The sequence below is a fragment of the Bufo gargarizans genome, unplaced genomic scaffold (genome assembly GCF_014858855.1).
Source record: "Bufo gargarizans isolate SCDJY-AF-19 unplaced genomic scaffold, ASM1485885v1 original_scaffold_2052_pilon, whole genome shotgun sequence".
Classification (NCBI taxonomy): Eukaryota; Metazoa; Chordata; class Amphibia; order Anura; family Bufonidae; genus Bufo; species Bufo gargarizans.
Genome location: NW_025334623.1, coordinates 33,645 through 49,731, shown reverse-complemented (window position 1 = coordinate 49,731; position 16,087 = coordinate 33,645). Strand labels below are relative to the sequence as shown.

The following is a 16,087-nucleotide window of genomic DNA, read 5'->3' as shown; positions in this document are numbered from 1 at the left end:
AGCAGTATTATAGTAGTTATATTCTTGTACATAGGAGGCAGTATTATAGTAGTTTGGTTCTTTGTAGGTGGAAGGCAACTGGTCGCTCACTATGTGTGGCTTTGATGCATTATTTCCAGATGTTCAGAACTTTCAGTTGGACAAATCTCCATTCAGCTGCAAAAATTACAGATCGGACAGATGTTCACAACAATACAGTAAATCTAATATAGGATATATAAATGGTGATTCTTTCTAACAAGTCGTTCTTCCTTCTGTTGCGTTTATACATCATACTATCACAAACGAGATCTGGAAAATGTTTTATTCTCAAAATTAATATTTCAAAATATATGTAGAATTAGTGAAAGGGTTAAATGAAACCCAGGTCCTTGGATCCACAAGATCAGCGCTATAGTCCTTCCATCCTGCACTGCAGGGAGTCCATTTTTAAAAATACGCATCGTCATCCTATCCAACCACAGGCAGTCCAAGCTCAGAGCCAAGGAGGAAGAAAACTGGAGGGGATGACCAGCAGAGCCCACCGCGTCATCATCATCATCATCATCATCATCCAGACACGTCACATCAGCCAAAGATGCCGGGATCATGAAGCTGAAAACTGCACAGAAGACGGTGGAAATCATCCAGAGTCCAAGCAGAAGCATTTACAGATGTCCCAGTGTCCACATTACTACTGCTGGCCGGACTGGAAAAGGAGGAAACATAAAATTATAGCAATGTACATAGAGACCACATCACCCTACAGGAGGAGGGGCAGACTCATAGCTCCTTCTATATGTATCACCCTACAGGAGGAGGGGCAGACTCATAGCTCCTTCTATATGTATCACCCTGCAGGAGGAGGGGCAGACTCATAGCTCCTTCTATATGTATCACCCTGCAGGGGGAGGAGCAGACTCATAGCTCCTTCTATATGTATCACCCTGCAGGAGGAGGAGCAGACTCATAGCTCCTTCTATATGTATCAACCTGCAGGAGGAGGGGCAGACTCATAGCTCCTTCTATATGTATCACCCTGCAGGAGGAGGGGCAGACTCATAGCCCCTTCTATATGTATCACCCTGCAGGAGGAGGAGCAGACTCATAGCTCCTTCTATATGTATCACCCTGCAGGAGGAGGAGCAGACTTATAGCTCCTTCTATATGTATCACCCTGCAGGAGGAGGAGCAGACTCATAGCTCCTTCTATATGTATCACCCTGCAGAGGGAGGGGCAGACTCAGAGCTCCTTCTATATGTATCACCCTGCAGGGGGAGGGGCAGACTCATAGCTCCCTACTATATGTATCACCCTGCAGGAGGAGGGGCAGACTCATAGCTCCTTCTATATGTATCACCCTGCAGGGGGAGGAGCAGACTCATAGCTCCCTTCTATATGTATCACCCTGCAGGAGGAGGGGCAGACTCATAGCTCCTTCTATATGTATCACCCTGCAGGAGGAGGGGCAGACTCATAGCTCCTTCTATATGTATCACCCTGCAGGAGGAGGGGCAGACTCATAGCTCCTTCTATATGTATCACCCTGCAGGAGGAGGGGCAGACTCATAGCTCCTTCTATATGTATCACCCTGCAGGAGGAGGGGCAGACTCATAGCTCCTTCTATATGTATCACCCTGCAGGAGGAGGGGCAGACTCATAGCTCCTTCTATATGTATCACCCTGCAGGAGGAGGAGCAGACTCATAGCTCCTTCTATATGTATCACCCTGCAGGAGGAGGGGCAGACTCACAGCTCCTTCTATATGTATCACCCTGCAGGAGGAGGAGCAGACTCATAGCTCCTTCTATATGTATCACCCTGCAGGAGGAGGGGCAGACTCATAGCTCCTTCTATATGTATCACCCTGCAGGAGGAGGGGCAGACACATAGCTCCTTCTATATGTATCACCCTGCAGGAGGAGGGGCAGACTCATAGCTACTATATGTATCACCCTGCAGGAGGAGGGGCGGACTCATAGCTCCTTCTTTATGTATCACCCTGCAGGAGGAGGAGCAGACTCATAGCTCCCTCTATATGTATCACCCTGCAGGAGGAGGGGCAGACTCATAGCTCCTTCTATATGTATCACCCTGCAGGAGGAGGGGCAGACTCATAGCTCCTTCTATATGTATCACCCTGCAGGAGGAGGGGCAGACTCATAGCTCCTTCTATATGTATCACCCTGCAGGAGGAGGAGCAGACTCATAGCTCCTTCTATATGTATCACCCTGCAGGAGGAGGAGCAGACTCATAGCTCCTTCTATATGTATCACCCTGCAGGAGGAGGAGCAGACTCATAGCTCCTTCTATATGTATCACCCTGCAGGAGGAGGAGCAGACTCATAGCTCCTTCTATATGTATCACCCTGCAGGGGGAGGGGCAGACTCATTGCTCCTTCTATATGTATCACCCTGCGGGAGGAGCCGATTCATAGCTCCTTCTATATGTATCACCCTGCAGGAGGAGGAGCAGACACATAGCTCCTTCTATATGTATCACCCTGCAGGAGGAGGGGCAGACTCATAGCTCCTTCTATATGTATCACCCTGCAGGAGGAGGAGCAGACGCATAGCTCCTTCTATATGTATCACCCTGCAGGAGGAGGAGCAGACTCATAGCTCCTTCTATATGTATCACCCTGCAGGAGGAGGGGCAGACTCATAGCTCCTTCTATATGTATCACCCTGCAGGAGGAGGGGCAGACACATAGCTCCTTCTATATGTATCACCCTGCAGGAGGAGGAGCAGACTCATAGCTCCTTCTATATGTATCACCCTGCAGGAGGAGGGGCAGACTCATAGCTCCTTCTATATGTATCACCCTGCAGGAGGAGGGGCAGACACATAGCTCCTTCTATATGTATCACCCTGCAGGAGGAGGGGCAGACTCATAGCTCCTTCTATATGTATCACCCTGCAGGAGGAGGGGCAGACTCATAGCTCCTTCTATATGTATCACCCTGCAGGAGGAGGGGCAGACTCATAGCTCCCTTCTATATGTATCACCCTGCAGGAGGAGGGGCAGACTCATAGCTTCTTCTATATGTATCACCCTGCAGGAGGAGGAGCAGACTCATAGCTCCTTCTATATGTATCACCCTGCAGGAGGAGGGGCAGACTCATAGCTCCTTCTATATGTATCACCCTGCAGGAGGAGGGGCAGACTCATAGCTCCTATATGTATCACCCTGCAGGAGGAGGGGCAGACTCATAGCTCCTTCTATATGTATCACCCTGCAGGAGGAGGAGCAGACTCATAGCTCCTTCTATATGTATCACCCTGCAGGAGGAGGGGCAGACTCATAGCTCCTTCTATATGTATCACCCTGCAGGAGGAGGGGCAGACTCATAGCTCCCTCTATATGTATCACCCTGCAGGAGGAGGGGCAGACTCATAGCTCACATCTACTGGTACCACTTACTGGATGGCTACAGGGTTGTTGAAGGTGACCAGGAGGTCGGTGGCGTGCTGCTGTAGACGGAATAACGCCATATGTATAGTCACCGTATTCTGCGCCTGAATAGAAGATAATATAAGTGACCCTTCATTGGTCAGAAATGAAGAAACTGCATTTTCCAACAGATGTCAGTGCATGCTGGGAGTTGCAGTTTCACCAGCAGCACATATAGGGTGCGGTACTTACCTGCTCATTGAACTTAGAGACTAGCTGGTGCCCTGTAAGTGCCCATGCACTGGAGCAGCTGGTGAGAGATAGCTGTGCCAGGGGCAGGGGCTCCACGCTCACAACCTCTGCTCTGCCCTCAGCTTCATTGCTCGCAGCAACGTCTTCAAAGTGGCATCTGCAGCACAGAAATTCAGGATTACACTTACTTAGCATTTTTCCATGACAGCGCCCATGAGAGAGCGCCTCCGTCCAGGACTGGACACCCCTGTGGAGAGCTTTAAAGGGAGGGACCTTGCCCCTATAGCACCGGTTAATTGCAAGAACTCATCCTCATCTTACTGCTGTAAATTCTAAGAATTCTCTCTTTTTTTTTAAAATATTATATTTTACACAGTAAAACCTCATCTGACAAGTAACTGTGCTTTAAGATCTCCCTCTCAAAAACCAAAGCTGCTAGATGAAAGCTTTTCACTTCCGGATGAGATACCGGCCCCTGAAACAAAAGGTCCCGTCTTGACAGAAGAATCCAGGGGTCTGTCAGTGACCCAGGTCCTCCTTGGCCAGAAAGGGGCAATGAGAATAAGCCTCGTCTGTTCCTGCCTCAACTTCTGTAATACTCTCGGGAGTAGTCTTAACGGAGGAAAAGCGTACAGGAGTTGATCCGGCCACGGAAGAGAGAAGGCGCCTACCCCCTAAAGGAAGATCGAAGGGTTTAGGGAAAAGAAACGTTTGCATTTGCTGTTCTGTCTCTATCCAGGGATGACCCCAAAGCTGGACAATTTGATCGAAGACCTCTTGATTCGGACACCACTCTCCTTGGTCTAGGTGGTTTCTGCTTAAAAAAAATCTGCCACCTTGTTTTCTGACCCTTTTAGGGGCACTGCCTTGATAAAGGGAACAAGAGGCATAATTAGAGAAGATGTCCACTGTTAAGGCCACTAGATCTTGTGATTTGGTTCCTCACTGCCTGCTCAGGTAGGATACTACGGTAGTGTCGTCCGAAAAGATTTTCACCCCTTTTCCTGGAAGTTTGGGTAGAAACCCCCTCAGGGCTAGAGAAACAGCTCTTAATTCTCTCAGAGACTCCCTGCAGAACTCCCCATTGACAAAACGCCCCACCACACGGTAGGACTGGCGTCGGTGGTAATCGTTATCTGTTCTTGTAGATCCCACGGAAACCCCTGAGATAAATCTGCAGGATCCTGCCACCAGGTTAGGAACTGTACTACCTGAGGAGTGAAGAGGGGCATCCAGAGGGGACCACGAATCCTTCCATTCCTTCAGGATTTGCCTCTGAAGCATCCTGGAATGAAAATGGGACCAACCGACAGGTGGGATTGTTGAGGTCATCCTGCCTAAGACAGACATGCCCTGTTTGATGGTTCGTCTCTTTGGGGCTACCAGAGCCTGAATGTCCTACCCTAGGCGAGATATCTTGTGATGAGGGAGGATACATCGCCGTTGTACCGAGCCCAGGATTAATCCCAGGAAGACACAGTTCTGACCAGATATGACTTTGCCCAAATTACCTGCCAACCGAGCCTTTAAAGAATTTTTAGCACTTCAAGAAGACTTACCGATTCTGCTACCACCAAGAGATCATCTAAATAGGGAGTAATTAAAGAGGAACCCCTTTGTCTTTTTCCCTTATGTGGGCCATCACCTCCACTCCACCATTAACTTTGGGAAAAGTCTGGGGGCCTGGGAGATGCCAAGAGGAAGAGCTCTGTATTGTAGAGGAGTTATTTGACCTCCTGAGGAATATTTGAAAATCCGCATGAACTGGAACATACGGTAGCCATCACACAGTCTGACGAGGTGTTGTACTGTAGACTGAATGGATTCCATTTTGAACTTTTTGTATTTGAGCTACCGATTTAATTCTCTCAAGTTTATGATCATCATCCGAAAAGAGCCGTCTGGTTTGGGGACCAGAAACAGGTACCAGTAAAACACTCTGCCTCTTTCTAAATCTGGAACTGGGACTAAAACTTCCTTTTTTAATAAAGAAAAATTTCCTCCCTTAATGCCACATTTTTTCCCCAAATTTGCAGATAGATCTGTGATTTTTAGTCTTTCCGGAGGAGGAGAGAAAACCTCTAGGCTAAAACCCTCTTTTATTATTTTGTTTATCTACCGGCTTGCTGAGATCTTCTCCCAAGCCTGAGAAAAAAGAGCGAGTCTTCCCCCCCCCCCCACTGGCCCATAATGGTCATTGCTGACCTGACTTAGGCCCTGAACCAGACTGGGAGTGGAAGAGGAACCACTGTCTTTTTTTACCTCTAGATTCCCCTTTCGGTTATTTTGTTTTCTCTCGGATCTATTGAAACCTCCCCAGTTCTTACGAAAAAAACTGCTTTCGAGGGGGACTTAAAAACAGGAAAACCCTTCTTGGTGTCATAGGATTGCTCTTTGAACCCGTATCGCCAGACCAACCTCTAGGCCAGATAGCTCTCCTAGCAGAGTCTGACAGAGCTGCCGATCTACAAGCCGCTGAGGCGTCAGAGATGAACTCTACCGCCTTGAAAATTGTTGGAAAAACTGCGAGAAGTTGATCTCTAGAGATTTTGTTTCGAATATGAGACTCCAACTCCTGCAACCATAATTTTAGGGATCTGGCTGTAGAGATAGTGGCCAGGTTAGTCTTAATGCCCTGGGTAGAGGCCTCCCACACTTAAGATAGACCTCTGCCCTTTTACCAAGGTTTTCAAAAGGAAGGGCGGCTCTTTTTGAGATATTGGCTACCTTTGGTGTCTAATTTTGGAGGCTTCACCCTCATCAAAGGGATATTTCCTCTTTACACTTCTAGGGATAACATTTTTTTATCCGGCTTCTTCCACTCTTTTTGGATTAGATAATTAATATTATCATTGAATGAGAAGACCCTCGGACGCTTATGTCCCAAGACCCCAAACGTAATCTCTTTGACCGACTTCTGCTCCCTCGCCTCATCTATTTTCATAGTGGCGCTGATCGCTTTACGTAAGGAATCCGAATCCTCTGGGGACAATAGGGGTCAACCGGAGGATTCTTCAGCCGAGGAAGAACGTGAATCGCCCGGGACCTCTCCCTGTCCGTTTTCATCAGAGGGTTCTGAGATCACATTAGCGTGACTGTTTGCCCACTGCATGGCAGGGAGGCGTTTTTTTAAACGCTTTCATAGAATCGGAGACTTCAGATTTAAGAACGTCCTCTATACTGAGAAGCAGGGACGGGGACTCATCCTCAGCTACTTCGCTCACACAAAACGGACAGCGACTTGGACCAGGAGGGAGCACGTTTTTTCTCGCACACTGCACACGAATGTGTATTATTTCCGTGTCCGTTCCGTTCTTTTTGAGGACCGTATACGGAACCATTCACGTCAACGGATTCGCAAAAATAAAAAAAAACTACTGAAGTTACTCCATGTGCATTCCGTCTGTCCGTATTTCTGTTCTGCAAAAAACTAGAACATGTCCCATTATTGTCCCCATTACAGACGAGGATAGTACTGCTCTACTGGGGGCCGACTGTTCCGTTCCGCAAAATACATACGGTCATGTGCATGAGCGCTTAGTCAAACCGTTGTTGTTTTGCGATCCGTTTTTCACTGATCTGTTATTCTGTATCTAAGTTTTTTGTTTTTTTTCTCTGATTTAATTCCTCTTCTGTTCCGTTATTCCATAAAACATATCCGTATAGAATGGGGCCTCGGACCGCGATTTGTGGACAACAATAGGACATTCACAACTTTTTTGGGGAACGGAAATACGGAAACGGAATGCACACGAAGTACCTTCCGTTGTTTTTTGCGGACCCATTGAAGTGAATGGTTCCGCATATGGTACGCAAAAAAAAATAAAAAAAAAATAGGAACAGTAGCATATATGCGGACCAAGTCAGGGGCTCCTGCAGCCTAAACCTTAGCTCTTCACAGACCGTCCTCTCCATAGGACACAAAACAGCCGCTGCTATAGGGCCGAGGGTCCTCCTTTGGGTGTCCCGTCCTGGATGGAGACGGTCTCTCAGGGGTGCAGTCATGGGCCTAGGGGAAAGAGGAGGTTCGGGTAGTGAGGGGGCGACTGGAAAGGGCCCAGGAAATAACATCAAGGAGACCAGTAAAGTCTGTAGAGGCTCCGCTGACATCTAGTGGCCAATGTCAGAACTGCAAGAAGAAAACTCCCAATCTCCTCGCTCCTCACCTAGCAGCGTCCGGGTCCGACATCCCCTCCTGATACTCCAGGAGCTCCACGATGATGCTCTGATCCGTCTGAGAGTGGACGAAGACCTCCTGGTTGTCCGGGACCTCCCGCATCTCGCTGAGAAGAGACAATATATACATCACATATAGAAGCCCAGGAGCTGACAATCTAATCCTGTACCTGACCCCGCAGTATAGAGGAGACCTGTACATCACATCTACAGCCCAGGAGCTGACAATCTAATCCTGTACCTGACCCCGCAGTATAGAGGAGATCTGTACATCACATCTACAGCCCAGGAGCTGACAATCTAACCCTGTACCTGACCCCGCAGTATAGAGGAGATCTGTACATCACATCTACAGCCCAGGAGCTGACAATCTAATCCTGTACCTGACCCCGGGGTATAGAGGAGACCTGTACATCACATCTACAGCCCAGGAGCTGACAATCTAATCCTGTACCTGACCCCGCAGTATAGAGGAGACCTGTACATCACATCTACAGCCCAGGAGCTGACAATCTAATCCTGTACCTGACCCCGGGGTATAGAGGAGACCTGTACATCCCATCTACAGCCCAGGAGCTGACAATCTAATCCTGTACCTGACCTCGCAGTATAGAGGAGACCTGTACATCACATCTACAGCCCAGGAGCTGACAATCTAATCCTGTACCTGACCCCGGGGTATAGAGGAGACCTGTACATCCCATCTACAGCCCAGGAGCTGACAATCTAATCCTGTACCTGACCTCGCAGTATAGAGGAGACCTGTACATCACATCTACAGCCCAGGAGCTGACAATCTAATCCTGTACCTGACCCCGCAGTATAGAGGAGACCTGTACATCACATCTACAGCCCAGGAGCTGACAATCTAATCCTGTACCTGACCTCGCAGTATAGAGGAGACATGTACATCACATCTACAGCCCAGGAGCTGACAATCTAATCCTGTACCTGACCCCGGGGTATAGAGGAGACCTGTACATCACATCTACAGCCCAGGAGCTGACAATCTAATCCTGTACCTGACCCCGCAGTATAGAGGAGACCTGTACATCACATCTACAGCCCAGGAGCTGACAATCTAATCCTGTACCTGACCTCGCAGTATAGAGGAGACCTGTACATCACATCTACAGCCCAGGAGCTGACAATCTAATCCTGTACCTGACCTCGGGGTATAGAGGAGACCTGTACATCACATCTACAGCCCAGGAGCTGACAATCTAATCCTGTACCTGACCCCGGGGTATAGAGGAGACCTGTACATCACATCTACAGCCCAGGAGCTGACAATCTAATCCTGTACCTGACCCCGCAGTATAGAGGAGACCTGTACATCACATCTACAGCCCAGGAGCTGACAATCTAATCCTGTACCTGACCTCGCAGTATAGAGGAGACCTGTACATCACATCTACAGCCCAGGAGCTGACAATCTAATCCTGTACCTGACCCCGCAGTATAGAGGAGACCTGTACATCACATCTACAGCCCAGGAGCTGACAATCTAATCCTGTACCTGACCCCGCAGTATAGAGGAGACCTGTACATCACATCTACAGCCCAGGAGCTGACAATCTAATCCTGTACCTGACCCCGGGGTATAGAGGAGACCTGTACATCACATCTACAGCCCAGGAGCTGACAATCTAATCCTGTACCTGACCCCGCAGTATAGAGGAGACCTGTACATCACATCTACAGCCCAGGAGCTGACAATCTAATCCTGTACCTGACCCCGGGGTATAGAGGAGACCTGTACATCACATCTACAGCCCAGGAGCTGACAATCTAATCCTGTACATCACATCTACAGCCCAGGAGCTGACAATCTAATCCTGTACCTGACCTCGCAGTATAGAGGAGACCTGTACATCACATCTACAGCCCAGGAGCTGACAATCTAATCCTGTACCTGACCTCGCAGTAAAGAGGAGACCTGTACATCACATCTACAGCCCAGGAGCTGACAATCTAATCCTGTACCTGACCTCGCAGTATAGAGGAGACCTGTACATCACATCTACAGCCCAGGAGCTGACAATCTAATCCTGTACCTGACCCCGCAGTAAAGAGGAGACCTGTACATCACATCTACAGCCCAGGAGCTGACAATCTAATCCTGTACCTGACCTCGCAGTATAGAGGAGACCTGTACATCACATCTACAGCCCAGGAGCTGACAATCTAATCCTGTACCTGACCTCGCAGTATAGAGGAGACCTGTACATCACATCTACAGCCCAGGAGCTGACAATCTAATCCTGTACCTGACCCCGGGGTATAGAGGAGACCTGTACATCACATCTACAGCCCAGGAGCTGACAATCTAATCCTGTACCTGACCCCGCAGTATAGAGGAGACCTGTACATCACATCTACAGCCCAGGAGCTGACAATCTAATCCTGTACCTGACCTCGCAGTATAGAGGAGACCTGTACATCACATCTACAGCCCAGGAGCTGACAATCTAATCCTGTACCTGACCCCGGGGTATAGAGGAGACCTGTACATCACATCTACAGCCCAGGAGCTGACAATCTAATCCTGTACCTGACCCCGCAGTATAGAGGAGACCTGTACATCACATCTACAGCCCAGGAGCTGACAATCTAATCCTGTACCTGACCCCGCAGTATAGAGGAGACCTGTACATCACATCTACAGCCCAGGAGCTGACAATCTAATCCTGTACCTGACCTCGGGGTATAGAGGAGACCTGTACATCACATCTACAGCCCAGGAGCTGACAATCTAATCCTGTACCTGACCCCGCAGTATAGAGGAGACCTGTACATCACATCTACAGCCCAGGAGCTGACAATCTAACCCTGTACCTGACCTCGCAGTATAGAGGAGACCTGTACATCCCATCTACAGCCCAGGAGCTGACAATCTAATCCTGTACCTGACCCCGCAGTATAGAGGAGACCTGTACATCACATCTACAGCCCAGGAGCTGACAATCTAATCCTGTACCTGACCCCGGGGTATAGAGGAGACCTGTACATCACATCTACAGCCCAGGAGCTGACAATCTAATCCTGTACCTGACCCCGGGGTATAGAGGAGACCTGTACATCACATCTACAGCCCAGGAGCTGACAATCTAATCCTGTACCTGACCCCGCAGTATAGAGGAGACCTGTACATCACATCTACAGCCCAGGAGCTGACAATCTAATCCTGTACATCACATCTACAGCCCAGGAGCTGACAATCTAATCCTGTACCTGACCCCGGGGTATAGAGGAGATCTGTACATCACATCTACAGCCCAGGAGCTGACAATCTAATCCTGTACCTGACCTCGGGGTATAGAGGAGACCTGTACATCACATCTACAGCCCAGGAGCTGACAATCTAATCCTGTACCTGACCCCGGGGTATAGAGGAGACCTGTACATCACATCTACAGCCCAGGAGCTGACAATCTAATCCTGTACCTGACCTCGCAGTATAGAGGAGACCTGTACATCACATCTACAGCCCAGGAGCTGACAATCTAATCCTGTACCTGACCCCGCAGTATAGAGGAGACCTGTACATCACATCTACAGCCCAGGAGCTGACAATCTAATCCTGTACCTGACCCCGCAGTATAGAGGAGACCTGTACATCACATCTACAGCCCAGGAGCTGACAATCTAACCCTGTACCTGACCTCGCAGTATAGAGGAGACCTGTACATCACATCTACAGCCCAGGAGCTGACAATCTAATCCTGTACCTGACCTCGCAGTATAGAGGAGACCTGTACATCACATCTACAGCCCAGGAGCTGACAATCTAATCCTGTACCTGACCTCGCAGTATAGAGGAGACCTGTACATCACATCTACAGCCCAGGAGCTGACAATCTAATCCTGTACCTGACCCCGGGGTATAGAGGAGACCTGTACATCACATCTACAGCCCAGGAGCTGACAATCTAATCCTGTACCTGACCCCGCAGTATAGAGGAGACCTGTACATCACATCTACAGCCCAGGAGCTGACAATCTAATCCTGTACCTGACCCCGCAGTATAGAGGAGACCTGTACATCACATCTACAGCCCAGGAGCTGACAATCTAATCCTGTACCTGACCCCGCAGTATAGAGGAGACCTGTACATCACATCTACAGCCCAGGAGCTGACAATCTAATCCTGTACCTGACCCCGCAGTATAGAGGAGACCTGTACATCACATCTATAGCCCAGGAGCTGACAATCTAATCCTGTACCTGACCCCGCAGTATAGAGGAGACCTGTACATCACATCTACAGCCCAGGAGCTGACAATCTAATCCTGTACCTGACCCCGCAGTATAGAGGAGACCTGTACATCACATCTACAGCCCAGGAGCTGACAATCTAATCCTGTACCTGACCCCGCAGTATAGAGGAGACCTGTACATCACATCTACAGCCCAGGAGCTGACAATCTAATCCTGTACCTGACCCCGGGGTATAGAGGAGACCTGTACATCACATCTACAGCCCAGGAGCTGACAATCTAATCCTGTACCTGACCTCGCAGTATAGAGGAGACCTGTACATCACATCTACAGCCCAGGAGCTGACAATGTAATCCTGTACCTGACCCCGCAGTATAGAGGAGACCTGTACATCACATCTACAGCCCAGGAGCTGACAATCTAATCCTGTACCTGACCTCGCAGTATAGAGGAGACCTGTACATCACATCTACAGCCCAGGAGCTGACAATCTAATCCTGTACCTGACCCCGGGGTATAGAGGAGACCTGTACATCACATCTACAGCCCAGGAGCTGACAATCTAATCCTGTACCTGACCCCGCAGTATAGAGGAGACCTGTACATCACATCTACAGCCCAGGAGCTGACAATCTAATCCTGTACCTGACCCCGGGGTATAGAGGAGACCTGTACATCACATCTACAGCCCAGGAGCTGACAATCTAATCCTGTACCTGACCCCGCAGTATAGAGGAGACCTGTACATCACATCTACAGCCCAGGAGCTGACAATGTAATCCTGTACCTGACCCCGCAGTATAGAGGAGACCTGTACATCACATCTACAGCCCAGGAGCTGACAATCTAATCCTGTACATCACATCTACAGCCCAGGAGCTGACAATCTAATCCTGTACATCACATCTACAGCCCAGGAGCTGACAATCTAATCCTGTACCTGACGTCCTGGACATTAAGGGGCAAAATGGCAGAAAATGCTCCTCCGAACAGTGGACGCTGCTCTGAGTTTCCTTCCATCGCCGTTTCTATGGTTCCGCTTCCTGAACTGTTTAATTGACGCTAAAACTACATCTCCCGTCATGCACCGGGCATTGAGACATCCATTTCCGGTTCCAGGTCGTCAAGAATTCTAAAGTAAACTGGATTTTTATTCCCCCTTATTTTCTTATCTGTTCTTGTCTCTTCATTACGTTTTTCCTAGACTGAACTTTTTTTTGAATTTTTGTCGAAATCTTTTTTTATTTTATTTTTTATGGGATGGTCACTTGAGAAAGAGGTCACGTGTTGGCCAAGTCGCGCGGTCCTTGCGCACGCCAGATTAGTTCCGTGAGCGCCCGGCTGTGGAGCGAGCTGCGCATGCGCCGCTAGCACGTAAATAAGTCTGTTCAGAGTAACCCTTTCTTTACGGCTTATTATTCTCGGTCTCTGGAATAGTCTCTCTTCTGCGCGGTTTATTTGGCCGCCATGTTTGTCAGACCACTTCTAATGAACATAGTGCAGAAAAAAATAAAAAGTAAAGATTATTTTTTATATATATATTTTTTTGCTTTGCCCAATTGTTTGTTGCTCCAGTGATATTGATAATTGTGTACAGCGCTTGATGTGAAGTAATTGTGAGGATTTACAGCAGGGGGCGCAGTAAGGAAAACACTTAGTTGCCCATAGCAACCAATCAGATTCCACCTTTTATCTTTCAGAGCTCCTCTGGTAAATGAAAGGAAGAATCTGATTGGTTGCTATTTATCAAGCTGGTGTAGTCGCCCATAGCAACCAATCAGATTCCACCTTTTATCTTTCAGCGCTCCTCTGGTGAATGAAAGGAAAAATCTGATTGGTTGCTATTTATCAAGCTGGTATAGTCACCCATAGCAACCAATCAGATTCCACCTTTTATCTTCCAGAGCTCCTCTGGTAAATGAAAGGAAGAATCTGATTGATTGGTTGCTATTTATCAAGCTGGTATAGTCACCCATAGCAACCAATCAGATTCCACCTTTTATCTTTCAGCGCTCCTCTGGTGAATGAAAGGAAGAATCTGATTGGTTGCTATTTATCAAGCTGGTATAGTCACCCATAGCAACCAATCAGATTCCACCTTTTATCTTTCAGAGTTCCTCTGGTGAATGAAAGTAAGAATCTGATTGGTTGCTATTTATCAAGCTGGTGTAGTCACCCATAGCAACCAATCAGATTCCGCCGTTTAATTTCCAAAGGAGCTTTGAAAAATGAAAGGTGGAATATGATTGGATGCTTTGGGCAACACAGCCAGTATGCCTTTACACCAGTTTTGATAAGTCTCCCCCGTTGAACGCGGTCGCACGCTAATAAAGCGGTTTGGACCTTGCAGGTTACAAGGCAACAACATTCCCGGTCATGAGGCATGATGACATAGCGCTCTTTTATGTCGCCATGTAGTTCTAGTCGTACCAGGGAGCCTCTCCCTGCCGGGAATCCATGCCAGATTGGGCTGTTGCTTAGCAACAGACACCATGGTGGATGAGGTGACCTGTCTGGTCTCCTGTCTAACGTGCAATCCGCTTGTTGTCACCAGCACTACTGGTATAAGGGCTCTTTCACACCAGCCGTGCGGGTAATCTGCAGCGTGAAACAGAGCCAAGCCGCGTTCCGGACAGCAGAGACACGGGGCATTAAGCCTATTTTCACACTGGCGTTTTGGCTTTCCGTTTGTGAGATCCGTTCAGGGCTCTCACCAGCGGTCCAAAACGGATCAGTTTGGCCCTAATGCGTTCTGAATGGATAAGGATCCGCTCAGAATGAGATGCTTGCCTCCGTTCAGTCTCCATTCGGATCCGTCCTGGCACACAATGCAAGTCAATGGGGACGGATCCGTTTTCTCTGACACAATAGAAAACGGATCCGTCCCCCATTGACTTTTAATGGAGTTCATGACGGACCGTCATGGCTCTAGAAGACATAATACAACCGGATCCGTTCATGACGGATGCATGCGGTTATATTATTGTAACAGAAGCGTTTTGGCAGATCCATGACGGCTCCGCAAAAAACGCTAGTGTGAAAGTAGCCTAACATGATTGATAATGCTCTTTGCCTCTCTGATCTTTTTTACTACAAAATCGCGGTGACAACTTTATCTCACTGTGATTTTGTAGTAAAAAAGATCAGAGGCACGGAGCGTTATCAAAGTTGTCACCGCGATTTTGTAGTAAAAAGGTCACAGAGAGGCAAAGAGCGTGATCAGTCATGTTAATGCTCCGTGTCTCTGCTGTCCGGAACGGGGCTTGGCTCTCTTTCACGCAGTGGATTCCACGCACAGGATCCGCTCGTGTGAAAGAGCCCTAAGACTGCTAGGGCGGCTTACTGATCGTACGTGACCTCCACAGGTTTGTTAGGGTGCGTCTGATTCACCGTCATCACAAACGATCCTACACGATAAGGTTTATGGCCGTCGAGGACACGTGACATCCAGACGTACATATGCGAATCGGCTCGCCGATCACATGACTGCATCCGTTGGGCCATGGCTGCCATTGAAGCACAATGGTCGCCTGTATTGCAGCCGCAGAGCCACGGTCAACTGAGTGTGATTAGTAATTAGTGATGAGAACAGCGAGCAGCTGACCCTCCCGTTATAAGAGGGCTCCTGCGACCACACCTTCATGCATCCTGGTGGTCAGTGGCTGCATGAGGTGCTCACTGCTGGTCTGGCCATGTATCTTGCGCTCCTCACTGGGTATGTTGTGCTAGTACTACAAGTCTCACCAGGTTTTCTGTTTGGAAGATGCACAGTAGCCCTTCTTGATCTAGATGCATGCTTCATTCCTATCTTTTTGACTGCAATAGACTCTGCACAGTATTTATCTCTGTGGTCTGTGCTTGTGGAGATGGGGTGCAGTGTCGCTTGTCTGTGCTTGTGGAGATGGGGTGCAGTATTGCTTCTCTGTGTGGTCTGGGCTCGTGGAGATGGGGTGCAGTGTCTCTTCTCTGGGCTCGTGGAGATGGGGTGCAGTGTCGCTTCTCTGGGTGGCCTGGGCTTGTGGAGATGGGGCGCAGTGTCGCTTCTCTGGGCCCGTGGAG

General features: G+C 48.6%; 1 protein-coding gene across 1 annotated transcript; it reads right to left on the bottom strand.

The window, feature by feature from the left end:
* Positions 1–270: 270 nt before the first annotated feature.
* Positions 271–13,068, bottom strand: LOC122923911 (ran guanine nucleotide release factor-like). Its single transcript, XM_044274773.1, has 5 exons — positions 12,969–13,068; positions 7,797–7,913; positions 3,631–3,787; positions 3,409–3,503; positions 271–688 (listed from the first exon to the last, which is right to left on the bottom strand). The coding sequence occupies exons 1-5, from the start codon at positions 13,046–13,048 to the stop codon at positions 568–570; spliced, it is 570 nt and encodes a 189-aa protein (XP_044130708.1). The 5' UTR covers positions 13,049–13,068; the 3' UTR covers positions 271–567.
* Between the last annotated feature and the right edge of the window lie 3,019 nt (positions 13,069–16,087).

Coding starts and splice junctions, on each gene's coding strand:
- LOC122923911 (XM_044274773.1), bottom strand. CDS start 13,048: ATGGAAGGAAACTCAGAGCAGCGTCCACTGTTCGGAGGAGCATTTTCT. Junction 3,788..7,796: donor TCGGACCCGGACGCTGCTAG/GTGAGGAGCGAG, acceptor TCTGTGCTGCAG/ATGCCACTTTGAAGACGTTG. Junction 3,504..3,630: donor TCTCTAAGTTCAATGAGCAG/GTAAGTACCGCA, acceptor TCTTCTATTCAG/GCGCAGAATACGGTGACTAT.